The sequence below is a fragment of the Culex pipiens genome, chromosome 3, assembly GCF_016801865.2.
Source record: "Culex pipiens pallens isolate TS chromosome 3, TS_CPP_V2, whole genome shotgun sequence".
Taxonomy (NCBI): domain Eukaryota; kingdom Metazoa; phylum Arthropoda; class Insecta; order Diptera; family Culicidae; genus Culex; species Culex pipiens.
This window is the reverse complement of record NC_068939.1, coordinates 102,578,571-102,593,610: the sequence shown is the minus strand read 5'-3', so window position 1 is coordinate 102,593,610 and position 15,040 is coordinate 102,578,571. Positions and strand designations below refer to the sequence as shown.

The 15,040-nt window shown below is 40.9% G+C and overlaps 2 protein-coding genes across 2 annotated transcripts; one reads left to right on the top strand and one right to left on the bottom strand.

Annotated features, from left to right (window-relative positions):
- On the top strand, positions 1-12,344 carry LOC120418269 (zinc finger protein 431-like). The gene is made up of 6 exons (XM_039580587.2): positions 1-260; positions 322-602; positions 662-1,382; positions 1,448-1,828; positions 11,439-11,945; positions 12,015-12,344. Exons 1-6 carry the CDS (start codon positions 120-122, stop codon positions 12,195-12,197), a joined length of 2,214 nt encoding a protein of 737 aa, XP_039436521.1. The 5' UTR covers positions 1-119; the 3' UTR covers positions 12,198-12,344.
- On the bottom strand, positions 12,241-13,720 carry LOC120418273 (probable small nuclear ribonucleoprotein G). Its single transcript, XM_039580592.2, has 3 exons — positions 13,539-13,720; positions 13,278-13,425; positions 12,241-12,412 (listed from the first exon to the last, which is right to left on the bottom strand). The coding sequence occupies exons 1-3, from the start codon at positions 13,568-13,570 to the stop codon at positions 12,362-12,364; spliced, it is 231 nt and encodes a 76-aa protein (XP_039436526.1). The 5' UTR covers positions 13,571-13,720; the 3' UTR covers positions 12,241-12,361.
- Between the last annotated feature and the right edge of the window lie 1,320 nt (positions 13,721-15,040).

Sequence of the window (15,040 nt, the reverse complement as noted above, 5' to 3'; positions counted from 1 at the left end):
CGTTTGGCAGAGTTTGACATTTCCATCGAAAAGAAGTCGATAAACACAAACTGCGTCCGATTGCAAAAAAAAAGTTTTATTTTCTTCCAGAAAAACGATCCGCAGAAACATTCCCGGCGATGGACAAACAACCACTTAACGCGGAGCGCATCTGTCGGACGTGCCTGGTCGAGGCGGACAGTCTCTCCAGTATATTCACCGACGATTCCAAGCTAAACTGCTCCTTCGCGACGATGGTCAGCGACTGCAGCGCAATGAAGGCAAGTTGAATGAAAATTTAATCATGTATTTTACGGAAACACAAGTTTCACTCCCTCTCAGGTTAACGAAAACGATGGTCTGCCGGACAAAATTTGCAGCAAGTGCGCGGAATCGGCCCGCAGTGCGTTTGTCTTCCGGCGGCAGTGCAACTCGTCGTACGAAACGCTTTGCACGGTGCTGGCACCCGAGCAGTTCTCCTTAACGCCCCAGAAGCGGCCTCGCGGTAGGCCGCGGAAGCAGCCGGCTAGCACGGTGGTGGCGGCGGCCAAGGAGGAACAGAGGGAAGAGCTGACGGTACAGGTGGAATGTCTGCCGGAGTTGACCCAGGATGGAGATTCCAGGTTGAGTTGGGATGGGAAAAAATTGTCTTATTTTTTTTAATTTGTTTTTGTAATTTTAGTGAAGAGATATCTGTAGACTGTAAAATGGAAGTATTCGAGGGGGTAGAATATCTGGCCGATTCCTTTGATGATGTAGTGAAGCAAATCAAGAATGAACCTTCGATGGAGAGCGATGCAAACAGACTGGATGAGGATTCGGCGGACGATGCCGTAGGGATGAGTACGCGAGGATCTGGTAGACATGCTTGTAAACACTGTGATCGTGTCTTCAGCAGAGGGACGCACCTTCGACGACATCTCCTGACCCACTCCAAAATGAGGCCGTTTCCTTGCCGGTTTTGTCCCAAACTGTTTGCCCGGAGTGATGCCGTGGCCAAGCACGAACTGACTCATTCGGAGGCGGGAGTTAGGAAAAGTCCCAGCCATGAAGCGGAACCGATGCTATTCTTTGATGCTGATTTCGCCAACGATTTCGGAGCAGCCGATAATGACGACGACGACGAACTTATTGTAGAAATTAGTGAAGCTGCACAAGCTGAGGAGCAATTAGAGGAACAAAACGCAGAAGAAAAAGAAATGCCAGGCAAATTTGCTTGCCAATACTGCGATAAAACATTTGGAAGGACAACGCACTTGCGCAGGCACATTCTTACCCACACAAAGGAAAAGCAGTATCAGTGCACAGTTTGTTCGAAAGCATTTGCCCGTAGCGATCATCTGGCTAAACATGAGTCCCAACATTCAGGAGAGCGACCCTTCAAGTGCGAATTGTGCGATAAGGTAAAAGCAATTCATTTCAATTTGTTAGATGTGTAAAATAAAACATCATAACGATTAACTTTTAGTCCTTCAAACGGGCGGAACATCTCCGGAATCACATCGAGTCCAAGCACAGCGACAAGGAACCGACGAAAAAAACCGAAATTTGCGACATTTGCCAAAAGGGGTTTACCACGCCACAAACGTTGAAGAATCATCGCAAATCCCACTTTGAGGCGAAAGTCCTAAACTGCAAGCATTGCGATGCCCAGTTTACCGACCGGGAGCTGTACCGCGAGCACACAAAGCAGGAACACACAAATCCCAAGGGATTCCTGTGTTCCGAATGTGGTCAAAGTTTTGTGAGGAACGATTACCTTCTGGTCCATATGCGTCGTCACAACGGAATCAAGCCCTATCGCTGCAAGTTTTGTCCGAAAGCGTTCCCCAGGGCTACGGATTTAAATGTGAGTATGTAAATGTTTAGAGTTACAAATTTCATCCTTTGTCCAGGACACTTGAAAAAATTATGCATCGTTGTTCCCCTCGTTATTTTTCGTTAGCCCAGTAAGCGAGCAGCATTCGGTGACTGGGCTACGTTCTCAGCCCAGTTACCGAACAAGTGCTGTATAAGCCTATGGTATTAACCATTTGACCAATCGCAGTTATTTTGACATAGGACTATGTCTCTACTTACTATATTGGGGGGCCAGTTCAGAAATTCAATCCAAAGCGTCACATTTGAGCGTTCAAAAAAAGGGGACATTTCGAAAGCTTATATCTTTTTTCCGTGTGAATTAATCCAGACGGTTGAACCACCAATCGAAAGGGGAAGACTTCAGCTATCGTTTAACTACATAGAAAGTTTGACTAAACATAGTTAAAGCACTTAAAACATGCAATCAAAATGAGTAATTTTTCAGTACAAATCGGACAGATGACCAATCAGAGCGAGCGTATGCATTCGAGGCCGCGCTCCTTTTGTGCCGTTCTCCGGCTGTGCCGCTATTTAACCAGAAAATTCCGCAAAAGCAAGTTACTTTGGAACGAGCACTCGAACTGTGCACATCGGGCCGGCGTGGAGCAGCAGCAGCCATTAGAAGAAGAGGACCAGCAAAACAAGAAGGAAGAACCACCAGCAGCAGAAGGAGGAAATTCGAGCGAAGCGGACCGGTGGAAGTCGCTATGATGCGGCGGTTCTCATGAAAAATGGCCATTTCGACAGTGGTGGCCAAAACCTTAAGTGGCCGGTGCCCTCAAAGAAGGTTCCCCCGGGACTGAGGGGACATTTACAGAACCATACAAGTTGGTGCAATATGGGTATCAAAATTCATGGTTTTTGATACTGAACATAATAATGGCCATTTCGACCGTAGTGGCCACAACCTGGAGTGGCCGGTGCCCTCAAAGCAGGTTCCCCCCAGGCCCGGAGGGCCTTTTACAGAACTATACGAGTTGTGGCAATATGAGTATCAAAATTCATGGTTTTTGATACTGAACATGAAAATTGACATTTCGACAGTAGTGGCCACAACCTGGAGTGGCCGGATATCTCAAAGCAGGCTCCCCCGAGGCCCGGAGGGCCTTTTACAGAACCATACGAGTTGTGGCAATATGGGTATCAAAATTCATGATTTTTGATACTGAACATGATAATGGCCATTTCGACAGTGGCGGCCAAAACCTGGAGTGGCCGCTGCCCTCAAAGAAAGTTCCCCCGGGCCTGAGGGGACATTTACAGAACCATACAAGTTGGTGCAATATGCACGGTGCTCAAAATACCGTTATTATGAAAAAAAATATGCACTCAGAGATTTTGGGGTCTATCGATTCCTTACACCATAGCGCATCTCTGTGCAAAAAATAAAAACATTCGCTGATGTAGTTTTCGAGATACAGCCCTTTTAAGATGTTACATCCGATTTTTAATAAGAAAACCAAAACAATCAATACAATTTCAGCACTTTAAAGAATATGCATTTCGAGATAAAGGTGTTTTTTGCTTCATATGACTGTCAAGTATCTCTGGGCCAAGTTTCAGTAGGTTTGCTGATGTAGTTCTCGAGATACAGCCATTTTAATATGTTATTTCCGATTTTTTCAAAGAAAATCCACAAAATCAATACAATTTCAGCACTTCAAAGAATATGCATTTCGAGATAATGATGTTTTTTGCTCCATATGACTGTCAAGTATCTCTGGGCCAAGTTTCAGAAGATACTTGACAGTCATATGGAGCAAAAAACACCTTTATCTCGAAATGCATATTCTTTATAGTGCTGAAATTGTATTGATTTTATGGATTTTCTTTGAAAAAATCGGAAATAACGTTTTAAAATGGCTGTATCTCGAGAACTACATCAGCAAACCTTCTGAAACTTGGCCCAGAGATACTTGACAGTCATATGAAGCAAAAAACACCTTTATCTCGAAATGCATATTCTTTAAAATGCTGAAATTAAATTGATTTCATGAATTTTCTTTAAAAAACGTTACTTAATCCACCTTAAGGTGGTTGGTGCCTTCCTCGCATTTATGTTGTATTTTAGGTTGTATTTACAAATTAATTTAAGAGTTTTTTTTTCATTTATTTTTTATAATTATTGATTTTACTTGAACAGTAATTTTCAATTATTTTTTATACCAACTCTCCAAAATAAAGGAGAAAAGTCTCATGAATTATAAAAAAAAAATGATGCAGCAACATAATCAATACAGATTTTTTTCCAGAAGAGACGCAGACACTGCTTAAGCAATGAGGCAACCGGGCGATACGCATGCAAGGGGGTGTGGCTGCCAATCCCCCGCGTGGACCAAAATCCCTACGCATGCTGCGCGACTCTCGCGCGTAAGCAAAAAGATCCGGCCTTTGAGGTTATGCAAAAATCACCCTTTTTTGTAGCTACAAAAAAACGTTTTCTTGGCATAACTTTGAAAGTACTTCACTAAACAGAATAAAATTTAATAGGGTCTTAGGGGACCCCAAAACGAACAGAATAAGGCGGATCCGGCCAAAATCGGTTCAGCCAGTTTTGAGATAATCGTGTGGGAAAAAAAATCATGTCTACACACATCCCCACAGACATTTGTTCAGAATTTGATTCTGAGTCGATAGGTATACGTGAAGGTATATCTAGGAGTCGTATTTAAGAAGTTCATTTTTCGAGTGATTTTATAGCCTTGCCTCAGTGAGGTGAGGAAGGCAAAACGTTACTTAATCCACCCTTAGGTGGTTGGTGCCTTCCTCTCATTCAAAGGGTAATGTTATCCAAAATAGACACGATCATGGGAAGGTCTTTTTAGGTCGCATGATATATTTGGAATACGTTTTCATCAAAATATCTGAGATCTGGCCTCCAAAAAGTGTTTAAATAACACTTAAGTGCTTATAACTTTTGATAGGGTTGTCAGATCTTCAATGTTATGGACGCGTTGGAAAGGTCTTTTGATTACCTGTTCAACGACGGGTTGCATGATAGATCCGGACAGTGCATAAATAACACTTAAGTGCTTATAACTTTTGATAGGGTTGTCAGATCTTCAGTGTATTGGTCGCGTTGGAAAGGTCTTTTAAATGCCTTTCTAAAAATGTATAACATGTCGGGGTTTCTTACAAAAACCACCCTTTTTACAATCTTCCGGATTCTTGTCAAAATCGTTTTTTTAGCATAACTTTTGAAGTACTTAACTAAACTGCATAATTTTTAATAGCGACTTATGGGACCCCAAAACGAATCGAATAACGCCAAAACGGACAAAATCGGTTCACCCAATGTCGAGATAATCGAGTGACAATTTTTTGATCAACATCCCACCACACACACAGACATTTGCTCAGAATTCGATTCTGAGTCGATAGGTATACATGAAGGTGGGTCTAGGAGGTCTAATTGAGAAGTTCAGTTTTCGAGTGATTTTATAGCCTTTCCTCAGTAAGGTGAGGAAGGCAAAAAATCGGAAATAACATTTTAAAATGGCTGTATCTCGAGAACTACATCAGCAAACCTTCTGAAAATTGGCCCAGAGATGCTTGACAGTCATATGAAGCAAAAAACACCTTTATCTCGAAATGCATATTCTTTAAAGTGCTGAAATTGTATTGATTGTTTTGGTTTTCTTATTAAAAATCGGATGTAACATCTTAAAATGGCTGTATCTCGAAAACTACATCAGCGAATGTTTTTTATTTTTTGCACAGAGATGCGCTATGGTGTAAGGAATCGATAGACCCCAAAATCTCGGAGTGCATATTTTTTTCATAATAACGGTATTTTGAGCACCGTGATATGGGTATCAAAATTCATGGTTTTTGATACTGAACATAATAATGGCCATTTCGACAGTAGTGGCCACAACCTGGAGTTGCCGGTGTCCTCATTGAAGGTTCACCTTGGGGGAACATTTATGACAATTTTGCCGACAAATCTACGAAACAAAATAAAATAATCTTATTCCAGATTTCACTAGCAATCCAGCAAAGCAATCCAGCAAAAACTCATTCAAATTGTTTGGTCCTATGTCTTTCGGTTATGTCTCTGACATACCATCTTGAACTTTTTTTTCATAGTTTTTCGATTTTTCTATAACAAACTTTCTACAACGTTAGTTTTTAGTTTAGAATGTTACCAGGAGCTATAACAAAGGTAATCAAACAACAACGGAACCTTCAAACCATTTAGAGGCTTGGTGGTGGAAGTGTTACATTAAAATCCACTTAGGGGCAGAATAGACCACCCTTTTCCAGGTTCACAAATCACGTTTAATGCAACATTACGACCGGCTCCGTGGCTTAATGGTTACGGCTTCTGCCTCATAAGCAGAAGGTTCAGGGATCAAATCCCGGTCGGTACCTTTGAAATTTGGAATCAGGAATTGGAACAAAAACGAAAACGAAACTGAATCAGGTGGGATTCGAACTCACACCTCTGGATTGATGGTTTAGGACTCTAACCAGTCGGCCATCTGAAGGTTATAAAACATGTTGTATTCTTCTCATATTAAATACGCTCTGATCCCTGATTTGCCTGAAGGGATTGGGAGTCTTAAGATGATAGATCAATAACACAGTCCAACAAGATTTTGTCTCTGAGACGAGTATATGTGTTCCTAGTAGAATTTTGCCTGCTGAATCCGAATCCGGGTCCAGAATTGCTCCAAATGGTCCCAATTTTGAGATACACCCGTTTGAAATGTTAGTTTCGGCCAAAATAAGCTACTTTGTTGACTATTTTACGAAAGAACTATTGAATAAACAACTAAACCAATACATGTATCTTAAAGTTCTTATGTATTGGTTTAGTTGTTTATTCAATAGTTCTTTTGTAAAATAGTCAACAAAGTAGCTAATTTTGGCCTAAACTCAAGAGACAAGAAACATTTGATATTTTGTTGAACTGTGTAATCCTTCTGGTGCTTGCTTCTATGTTAAGGCGGGGCCGGACAATGCCCAACGACCTCGGAATTGGGCCGCTAGGATCTCTGCCATTCTGAAATGGGTCGTTGGAAGCAGCGCGAGGGCTATCACCACCTAATACCCGGGACTGAGATAAGTTGTATCAGCATTCGGCATATACAAAGTCTGATACAAATTACAGGGTTGTTACGGGAAAGTCGAAATAAAATCCGCGCCAAATCCGCGCCGACCGAAACCTCAATCCGCGCGAAATCCGCGTTATATAAAAAAAATCGCGACCACATTCAAGAAATGTTATTTCCAAACAAAAAAACTAATACAGAAAGTATTTGATAAAAAAAATAAACTCGTTTATGTTTGAAGGAATGAAAGCAAAAAGTCCCGTCAAAAAATACCTCAATAGACGTCAAGAAAAGTGTCACCAAAAAAATTCTTTTTGCAAATCAGAGGGATACTACAATAATTTTGACAAAATAGAAAATTATTAAACAATATAAACAAAATTTAAAAATCTAATAAATGAAATTTAACTTCAAAAATATAAGCTCATAAAAACCAAAATCTAAAATTTTAATATGATTGAATTTTAGATTTCGAAATTCTCAAAAATTCAAAATCTTTAAATTTTAATACAGATTGTCTAGAAGGTTTTTTTTTTAACTAGAAGGTTTTTTTTTTAACTAGAAGGTTTTTTTTTATCTAGAAGGTTTTTTTTTTAACTAGAAGGTTTTTTTTTTTAACTAGAAGGTTTTTTTTTTAATTTTTCCTTCTCTTGCCAAATCCATTGTTAGAATATCCAATTACATCAAAATGAATTATAGTTCAAATCATAGTTGAAAGGAACTCCAAAACTCTATTAGGTTATAAGAATTACGAAATTGTGAATTGATTATTTACTAATAAAAACTTATTGAATTGAATAATACAGATTGTATTCTAAATTCCTCACTAAAATTTCATTCCGAAACAAATTGCTTTTCCAATATTTTAAATATTTTCTTCTAAAAATTTAAGAATTTAAGAATTTAAGAATTTAAGAATTTAAGAATTTAAGAATTTAAGAATCGTTCCTCCGTGTACGCACGAGTGCAAGCAGCAGTCAAGTGCTCAGTGCTCCATCGTTTTTTCGAAATTTTTCGCCGTAATTTACCGGGATTAGCCGCGAGTTTGCTCCTGCAGCATGCCAAGGGCCGGCCGTGGCCGTGGCAGTTCGAGTGCGGCCTCGAAAAACCCGCGAAGTTCGTCTACCGGCCGTGTGCAAAAAGGTAAACAACCCAACGCCGCGTCGTCCGCCATCGCGCCGGGGAGTGTGTGCGCCAAAGGATTCGACCCCAAGTTATTACACGCTAACTACCGCGTCCAGGATCGCAGCCCTATTAGGCTCCGTTCAGCTACTTCCGGCAATCCGTCGACCGATGGCGCTTCAACATCCGCCAACATTCCCACCAGTAACAAGTTCGCGAGACTGAGTGACGAGGAAAGCAACAACAACAACACCGACGGTAGCACTACCGACGACGACGACGACGACGGTCGTACACGGAAGAAAGTGATTTCGCCAAAAAAAGTAATTACTCCGACCACCACCAATTTTCGTTTTGGACACGTTGGCGGACGATGTTGACGAGCAGCTGGAAGGCCTCGTGTACTGCCTCAAAATAGGTAAATCGTCAGTGCAAGTGTTCACGTTTGACCAAAAGAACTTCGACCTGGTTGTGGAGAAATTGAAGCGTAAAAACTTCAAATTCTACACATTCGACCCCGTGCAGAAGACCGCTGTTAAGATCGTCTTGCAGGGGTACCAAGACCGCCCGACCTCCGTCCTCAAGGAGCACCTCTCGGGTGTCGGAATAACGCCGCGAGACATAAAAGTCCTCTCGCGGAAGACAACAGTCACAGGTACACACACACTGTACCTGTTGTACTTCGATCGCGGCACCGTCAAACTTCAAGACCTGCGGCGGACTAAGGCGTTGGACGGGTTTTGGGTAAACTGGCGGTTCTACTCAAAGAACCCGTTGGACGCAGCACAATGCCACCGTTGCCAGAAATTCGGCCACGGCTCGCGGAACTGCAACCTCCCGCCCCGCTGTGTGAAGTGCGGTGAAACACACCTCTCTGAGGCGTGTGCACTGCCGTGCAAGGCGGACCTGGGGGACAAGGCAGAGCAAACCAAGGCGCGCATAAAGTGCGCGAACTGCGGCGGTAACCATACCGGTAATTACCGCGGATGCGTCGCGCGGAAGTCCTACCTCGAGGAGCAGGAAAAGAGGAAGAAGAAAGCAGCAGCGTCCCATCCTCCTCAGCGAAGTACGAGCGCAGCCGTTCCTGCAGCTGGCCAGCGTACGGTTCCAGCGGACAACCCAGCGTTCCCTCCTGGATGGGGGCGGTCGTTTGCGAGCGTGGTCGCTGCCGGTAGCGGCGATGCGACCCAGCAAGGAGTCACCGCGGAAGATCTCTTCACCCTGCCGGAGTTCTTTGCTCTCGCGGGGGAGATGATGACGCGGTTTCGGACCTGCCGTAACAAGGCGGAGCAATTTCTGGCCCTCGGGGAGCTGATGATCAAGCACATCTATAAAGGATAGAAAATTGTGATCTAGTTTTAAGCTTTCTCTATTTCTATCCCCTTTCCCTTGCAATTTTAGTAAGTTTTTTTTTTCTTATCTTTTTCTTACTTTCGGTAACCCCTTAACTACAAGCAACAATTGTTCCAAAATGGATTATGATGTAACACACAGCTGAAAGGAACTCCAAAACTCTGTTATGTATTTCAAAAGAACTTATTGTATATTGATAATTCACCAATAAAACCGAATTGAATTGAAAAAAGAATTTAAGAATTTAAGAATTTAAGAATTTAAGAATTTAAGAATTTAAGAATTTAAGAATTTAAGAATTTAAGAATTTAAGAATTTAAGAATTTAAGAATTTAAGAATTTAAGAATTTAAGAATTTAACAATTTAAGAATTTAACAATTTAAGAATTTAAGAATTTAAGAACTTAAGAATTTAAGAATTCAAAAATTTAATATTTTTTTTTTAGATTTTTTAGATTTCCGTTTTTTGTTTGTTTGCAAAATTGTTTTAAATTTATTTTTTTTACTTTTCAAATTTTGATTTTTTTTATTTTGATTTTTTTTTATTTTGAATTTTTCTTTAAATTTTGACTTTTGGATTTTTTTATTTTTTTGGGGTTTTGAATTTCAGATTTTTAAAACTCAGAATTTAGAAATTTCGGATTTTTTAATTACAATTTTTGAAATTCGAAAATTTTTTAAATCTGAATTTTAAAAATTTTGATTGAAAAAAACTATTAAAATATAAAAAAAAAGTTTCGAATTTTTGAAATTTTAATTTTGAATGATGAAACATTAATTTTTGAATGTTCTGATCTTTTTATTTTTAGCCAAGAATGCTTAAATTTAAAAAAAATATTTCTACGGGTAAATTCCATCTAAAATTCAAAGGCAAATTGAATATATCCACTATAAAATTAAAAATAAATAAGGTTAAAAAAACATTCCTCAAATTCAAAAGAAATTACATATTCAGACCCGGATAAATTAAGAAATTAGTTAAGTGTAGTAGAAAATTTATTTAGGAATTTCTCAACCATAAATTTAAAAAATAATCTCTACATAATCTTACATCTTAATTTTTCGAAAATACAAACAAACATTTTCAGAAAAAAATCTATTAATAAGAAATTGAAATTGCACTCAATGGAAAAAACATATTCTCGCAATTCTTGATAATCCTTTTCTTAATAACTTGAAAGTAATTCTATCTATTTATTTATCAAAATTGCCATCCGCGCGAAATCCGCGCCTGAGCAAAATTAGTCAGCAAATCCGCGCCAAATCCGCGCTATCCGCGCGAAACGCGCCATCCGCGCGATCCGCGCCGTCCGTAACAACCCTGCAAATTATACTTTCCCATAATTTCGCTACCGGTTAGCGGGTATTGGATTGGACCACACACACACACACACACACACACACACACACACATTAGTTGATTTTTTTAATTGTTTTGATGCTAATTTGTAAAAATAGTGTCTTTTTTCAACATATTAAAACTATTTTCAAAAATGTTTGTTTTGATAAGTGACTTATTTCATAAAAGTGGTCATTTATTATCTCCCTTATTAGTTAAGGGAGTCATTTATTATCTGTTTTATTAGACAAAATGGCTTGTTTTCTAAGGTTCTGCCCCGCACCCTGGAAAAGTAGTCGAAAAACATTTCAAAAATAGTTTGGAACTAAAAATTTTCATCAACCAAGTATACAACATTGAAGGGAACATCCTTCCCTACTAACCCCGAGTAGGCCGCGGGTAATCGGCTCCCCTCCCACTAACATTTACACACAAGATCCTCTGTAATTATTAAGTCAAATGTAATTACAAAAGCCGACTCGGTCCTAACCAGGTCCCAGTACCGAAAAGGACCTAATAAAAATAATTTTATGAATAAAAAAAAATTGAAGGGAACATCCCAAAGCATAAGCCTACTACACTGAATTCATAAATTTGTATGTTTTTCTATGGTTTTTGGCGCATTTTACTTAGGCGAGCCATTCTGCCTCCCCCCTGCCACTACTTATGGAACGGACTAGCTTCGAGCGTCAGTTTAACGACCTCAACTTTATCCTTTATTTTTTCAGGTTCACGAAAAGTACCACACCAACGAGAAAACTCATCTCTGCACCATATGCGGAAAAGGCTTCCATCGTCATTACAATTTGGTGGTCCACAGCCGCACCCACAACGGATTGAAGCCCTACAAATGCCCTCACTGTCCAAAGTCGTTCGCCCAGGGCAATGACTTGAAAGCCCACATCCGGCGCCACACGGGAGAGCGCTACAAGTGCGACATTTGCGACCAGGGATTCATCCAGTTCTACCAACTTACCAACCATCGGCGCTCCGTTCACAACATCGATCCGGCCAAACTGGGCCGGCGGGTCACAAAGTACGTGACGCCCACCGCGCAGGAGCAGCAGGTTCTGCTCCAACAGCACCAGCAGCAACTCGTTTCGTTGCAGCAGCAGCAAAAAGAGCTCGAACAGCAACAGCAGCAGGGCTGGGACTTTGAACACATGGGGCGGGATCCGGACCTGGAGAAGAGAATCCTCGAGATCAAGGAACGCATTCATGATGCCGAGAGAGAGGTAAGCAAAGCGTACTAGCGATTCCCGTATTGCGTATTAAAAAAGAAACCTTTTTCCGTTCCAACACAGATTGAGGAAATCAACAACCGAATCCAGGAGGAACTCGGCCGGCACCAGGAGGCACCGGAAGATCAGGAAGGCACCAGCTATCCGCATCCGTCTTACGGCCAGCAGTTTCTGAACGATCCCAGTGCGCTTCCCTCGGCGTTCGCGGATTCGGTCGTGAAAACCGAAAAGCCCCAAGGACACTAAATTTCTTTCACCGAAAAAATCAATTCAATCGTACAGAATAACATTAGTTCACGAAAGAGGTCCCTTTATTTCACCGTGGACCGGTACATGTCTTAGTGCTAGCGTTGTAGTAAGTTATTATCAGTAAATATGGATATTACGCATGAAGTGCGGTTGTTGTTGTTTTATATTCGATCCAGTGCCTCCACCATGATGATACTGTTGCCTCGGATGACCTGTGGGAAGGAACGGGGAAAACGATTGTAGAAATCTGTAAAGTATGGGGGAGGGGGAGTATGAAACCGGTATAATATCAATGTTTTTCGTAATATTTGAACAACCCGTAATCATCACGAAGAACCTTTGGCTATCCGTAAATCACGTGGACAAGTTTTGGAACAATGCTGAGTGGCATTTCGAAAAACTCAGATCAAATAAAAACCACACACAAAACAGCAACAGCCTACTACGGTCTCTTTGACGCGTACTTGCAGACCAAGTGACCAAGCACTTTTACTCACTTCTCCAACTGGGTGCAGAGTTCAGAGAAGATTGGTAGAGCGCCTCCTCCCTTTTTTTCTTCGTGCCAAAGGGTCAGCGTCTCCAGTGGGAAAGCGCCCGACAGTGGAGGTAAGCGCCGGTACTACCGAAAACCATGTTTCTCCGCTTCCGTATTTTTAATGGCTTCGGGTTCGACGTCAGCTGCCGAGTGCGCTTTGGGCGTGGCTTCGTGAGCTCTAGAGCCGTTGTCACGCCGCTTCGGCTCGGCTTCTATTCTTGGACTTGGCCCCCACAGACTGACAGTTCCTGGTCCCATGCCCCAGATGCAAGCAGTTCCTGATTTCAAGAGCCGTTCTCCAAGGGACATTTTGCCTTCTTTAGCTTGGTGTAGCTGGTATTCTTTACCAGCAGAGGTGGTGGTTTATTGGCCACTGTCCACTGTTTATTGTTGTTCACCACAGACGGGTTGGGATATAACTCTTGATGTAATATGTATTTCAAATGACAAAAAGGGTCAAGAAACAGCTTTACGATAGCCAGCACAAAGGAGAGTTTCACCAGAGTTGCAAACTTCCCTTCCCATCCCTCCTCTTCACTTACCACCATGCCGATGTTGTTCCGGGTGCCGTCCTTGCACTCTTCGATGCTCTCGTCGACGACCACGTTCATGAACGGATCGAAGCCTCGCAAAATACCGGACACAACGCGGCCACCGTTAAGCTTCAGCGACAGTCGCTTGTCCATGTATCTGCCGGAAGAAATCGGGGAAAAAAACAATCAATGCAAGGGACGCCACCGGAACATAACCCAAACGTTTAAAATTGTGATTATTGTGGCGCATAACTAGAAGAAAACACTAACTTTTTCAACTCTGGGGGATGAGCCTTCGACATTTTTGGTGAATTTGACCTGCGCCGCGGTGATCCGAAAGATGTAATTCAGCTGCTCTTTCGCCGGAAAGAACCTTTTTCGATGTCGCAAAATGAAGCTGGAAGCCGCGCGAGGACGAGGAGCGAAGAAAAATGATGCCGAAAAATGACAGTTCTTGCGGCGGAGGTTTATACCGATTTTACCGAGCGGTACACTAAAATTTCAAACGATTCAAAATTCTACAAATTTCGTTCCAATGTACGCAAAAAATACTACTATCAGAACAAAAAATAATTTATTTATTTCAGGGATTATTTATTTATATAAAAATATAGAGGTATTACAGCATTAAATTTTGAAATTTTCTCTTACATTATGCGCACGCAATTGAGATAAATTTCAAAAATTGTTTTGAAATGGGTAATTCTCCGCCAACTCACACAGCAGTTGCCCCGACCTCTCTTCGATTTGCGTGAAACTTTGTCCTAAGGGGTAACTTTTGTCCCTGATCACAAATCCGAGGTCCGTTTTTTGATATCTCCTGACGGAGGGGTGCTACGACCAGCTACGACCCCTTCCATTTTTGAACATGCGAAAAAAGAGGTGTTTTTCAATAATTTGCAGCCTGAAACGGTGATGAGATAGACATTTGGTGTCAAGGGGACTTTTATGTAAAATTAGACACCCGATTTGATGGCGTACTCCAAATTCCGAAAAAAACGTATTTTTCATCGAAACAAACACTAACAAAGTTTCAAAAATTCTCCCATTTTCCGTTACTCGACTGTAAAAAATTTTGAAACATGTCATTTTATGGGAAATTTAATGTACTTTTCGAATCTACATTGACCAGAAGGGTCATTTTTTCATTTAGAACAAATTTTTTTTCGTAAAATCGCAATAACTCGTGATGCTTATAAGCAAACCCCTTATGTCTATACCACGGACGAATCTATACATAAAAAAAAATTTTTTTTTTGTCTGCTCTACAACTTTGTAGAACATTGTTACACTCCAAAAAATAACCCTGTAAAGTTAGAAAAAACACGAAATTTTGAAATGAAAAATTTTGTTCTAAATAAAAAAATGACCCTTCTGGGTCAATGTAGATTTGAAAAGTACATTAAATTTCCCATAAAATGACATGTTCCAAAAAATTTTACAGTCGAGTAACGGAAAATGGGAGAATTTTTGAAACTTTTTTAGTGTTTTTTTCGATGAAAAATACGTTCTTTTTCGGAATTCAGAGTACGCCATCAAATTGGGCGTCTAATTTTACATAAAAAGTTCCCTTGACACCAAATTTCTATCTCATCACCGTTACAGACTGCAAATTATTGAAAAACACCACTTTTTTCGCATGTTCAAAAATGGAAGGGGTTGTACCGCCCCTCCGTAACGAGATATCAAAAAACGGACCTCGGATTTGTGATCAGGGACAAAAGTTATCCCTTAGGGCAAAGTTTCACGCAAATCGAACAGGGGTCGGGGCA

Coding starts and splice junctions, on each gene's coding strand:
- LOC120418273 (XM_039580592.2), bottom strand. CDS start 13,570: ATGTCGAAGGCTCATCCCCCAGAGTTGAAAAA. Junction 13,426..13,538: donor CATCCCCCAGAGTTGAAAAA/GTTAGTGTTTTC, acceptor TTCTTCCGGCAG/ATACATGGACAAGCGACTGT. Junction 12,413..13,277: donor GGAACAACATCGGCATGGTG/GTAAGTGAAGAG, acceptor TCCTTCCCACAG/GTCATCCGAGGCAACAGTAT.
- LOC120418269 (XM_039580587.2), top strand. CDS start 120: ATGGACAAACAACCACTTAACGCGGAGCGCATCTGTCGGACGTGCCTG. Junction 261..321: donor GCGACTGCAGCGCAATGAAG/GCAAGTTGAATG, acceptor ACTCCCTCTCAG/GTTAACGAAAACGATGGTCT. Junction 603..661: donor ACCCAGGATGGAGATTCCAG/GTTGAGTTGGGA, acceptor TTGTAATTTTAG/TGAAGAGATATCTGTAGACT.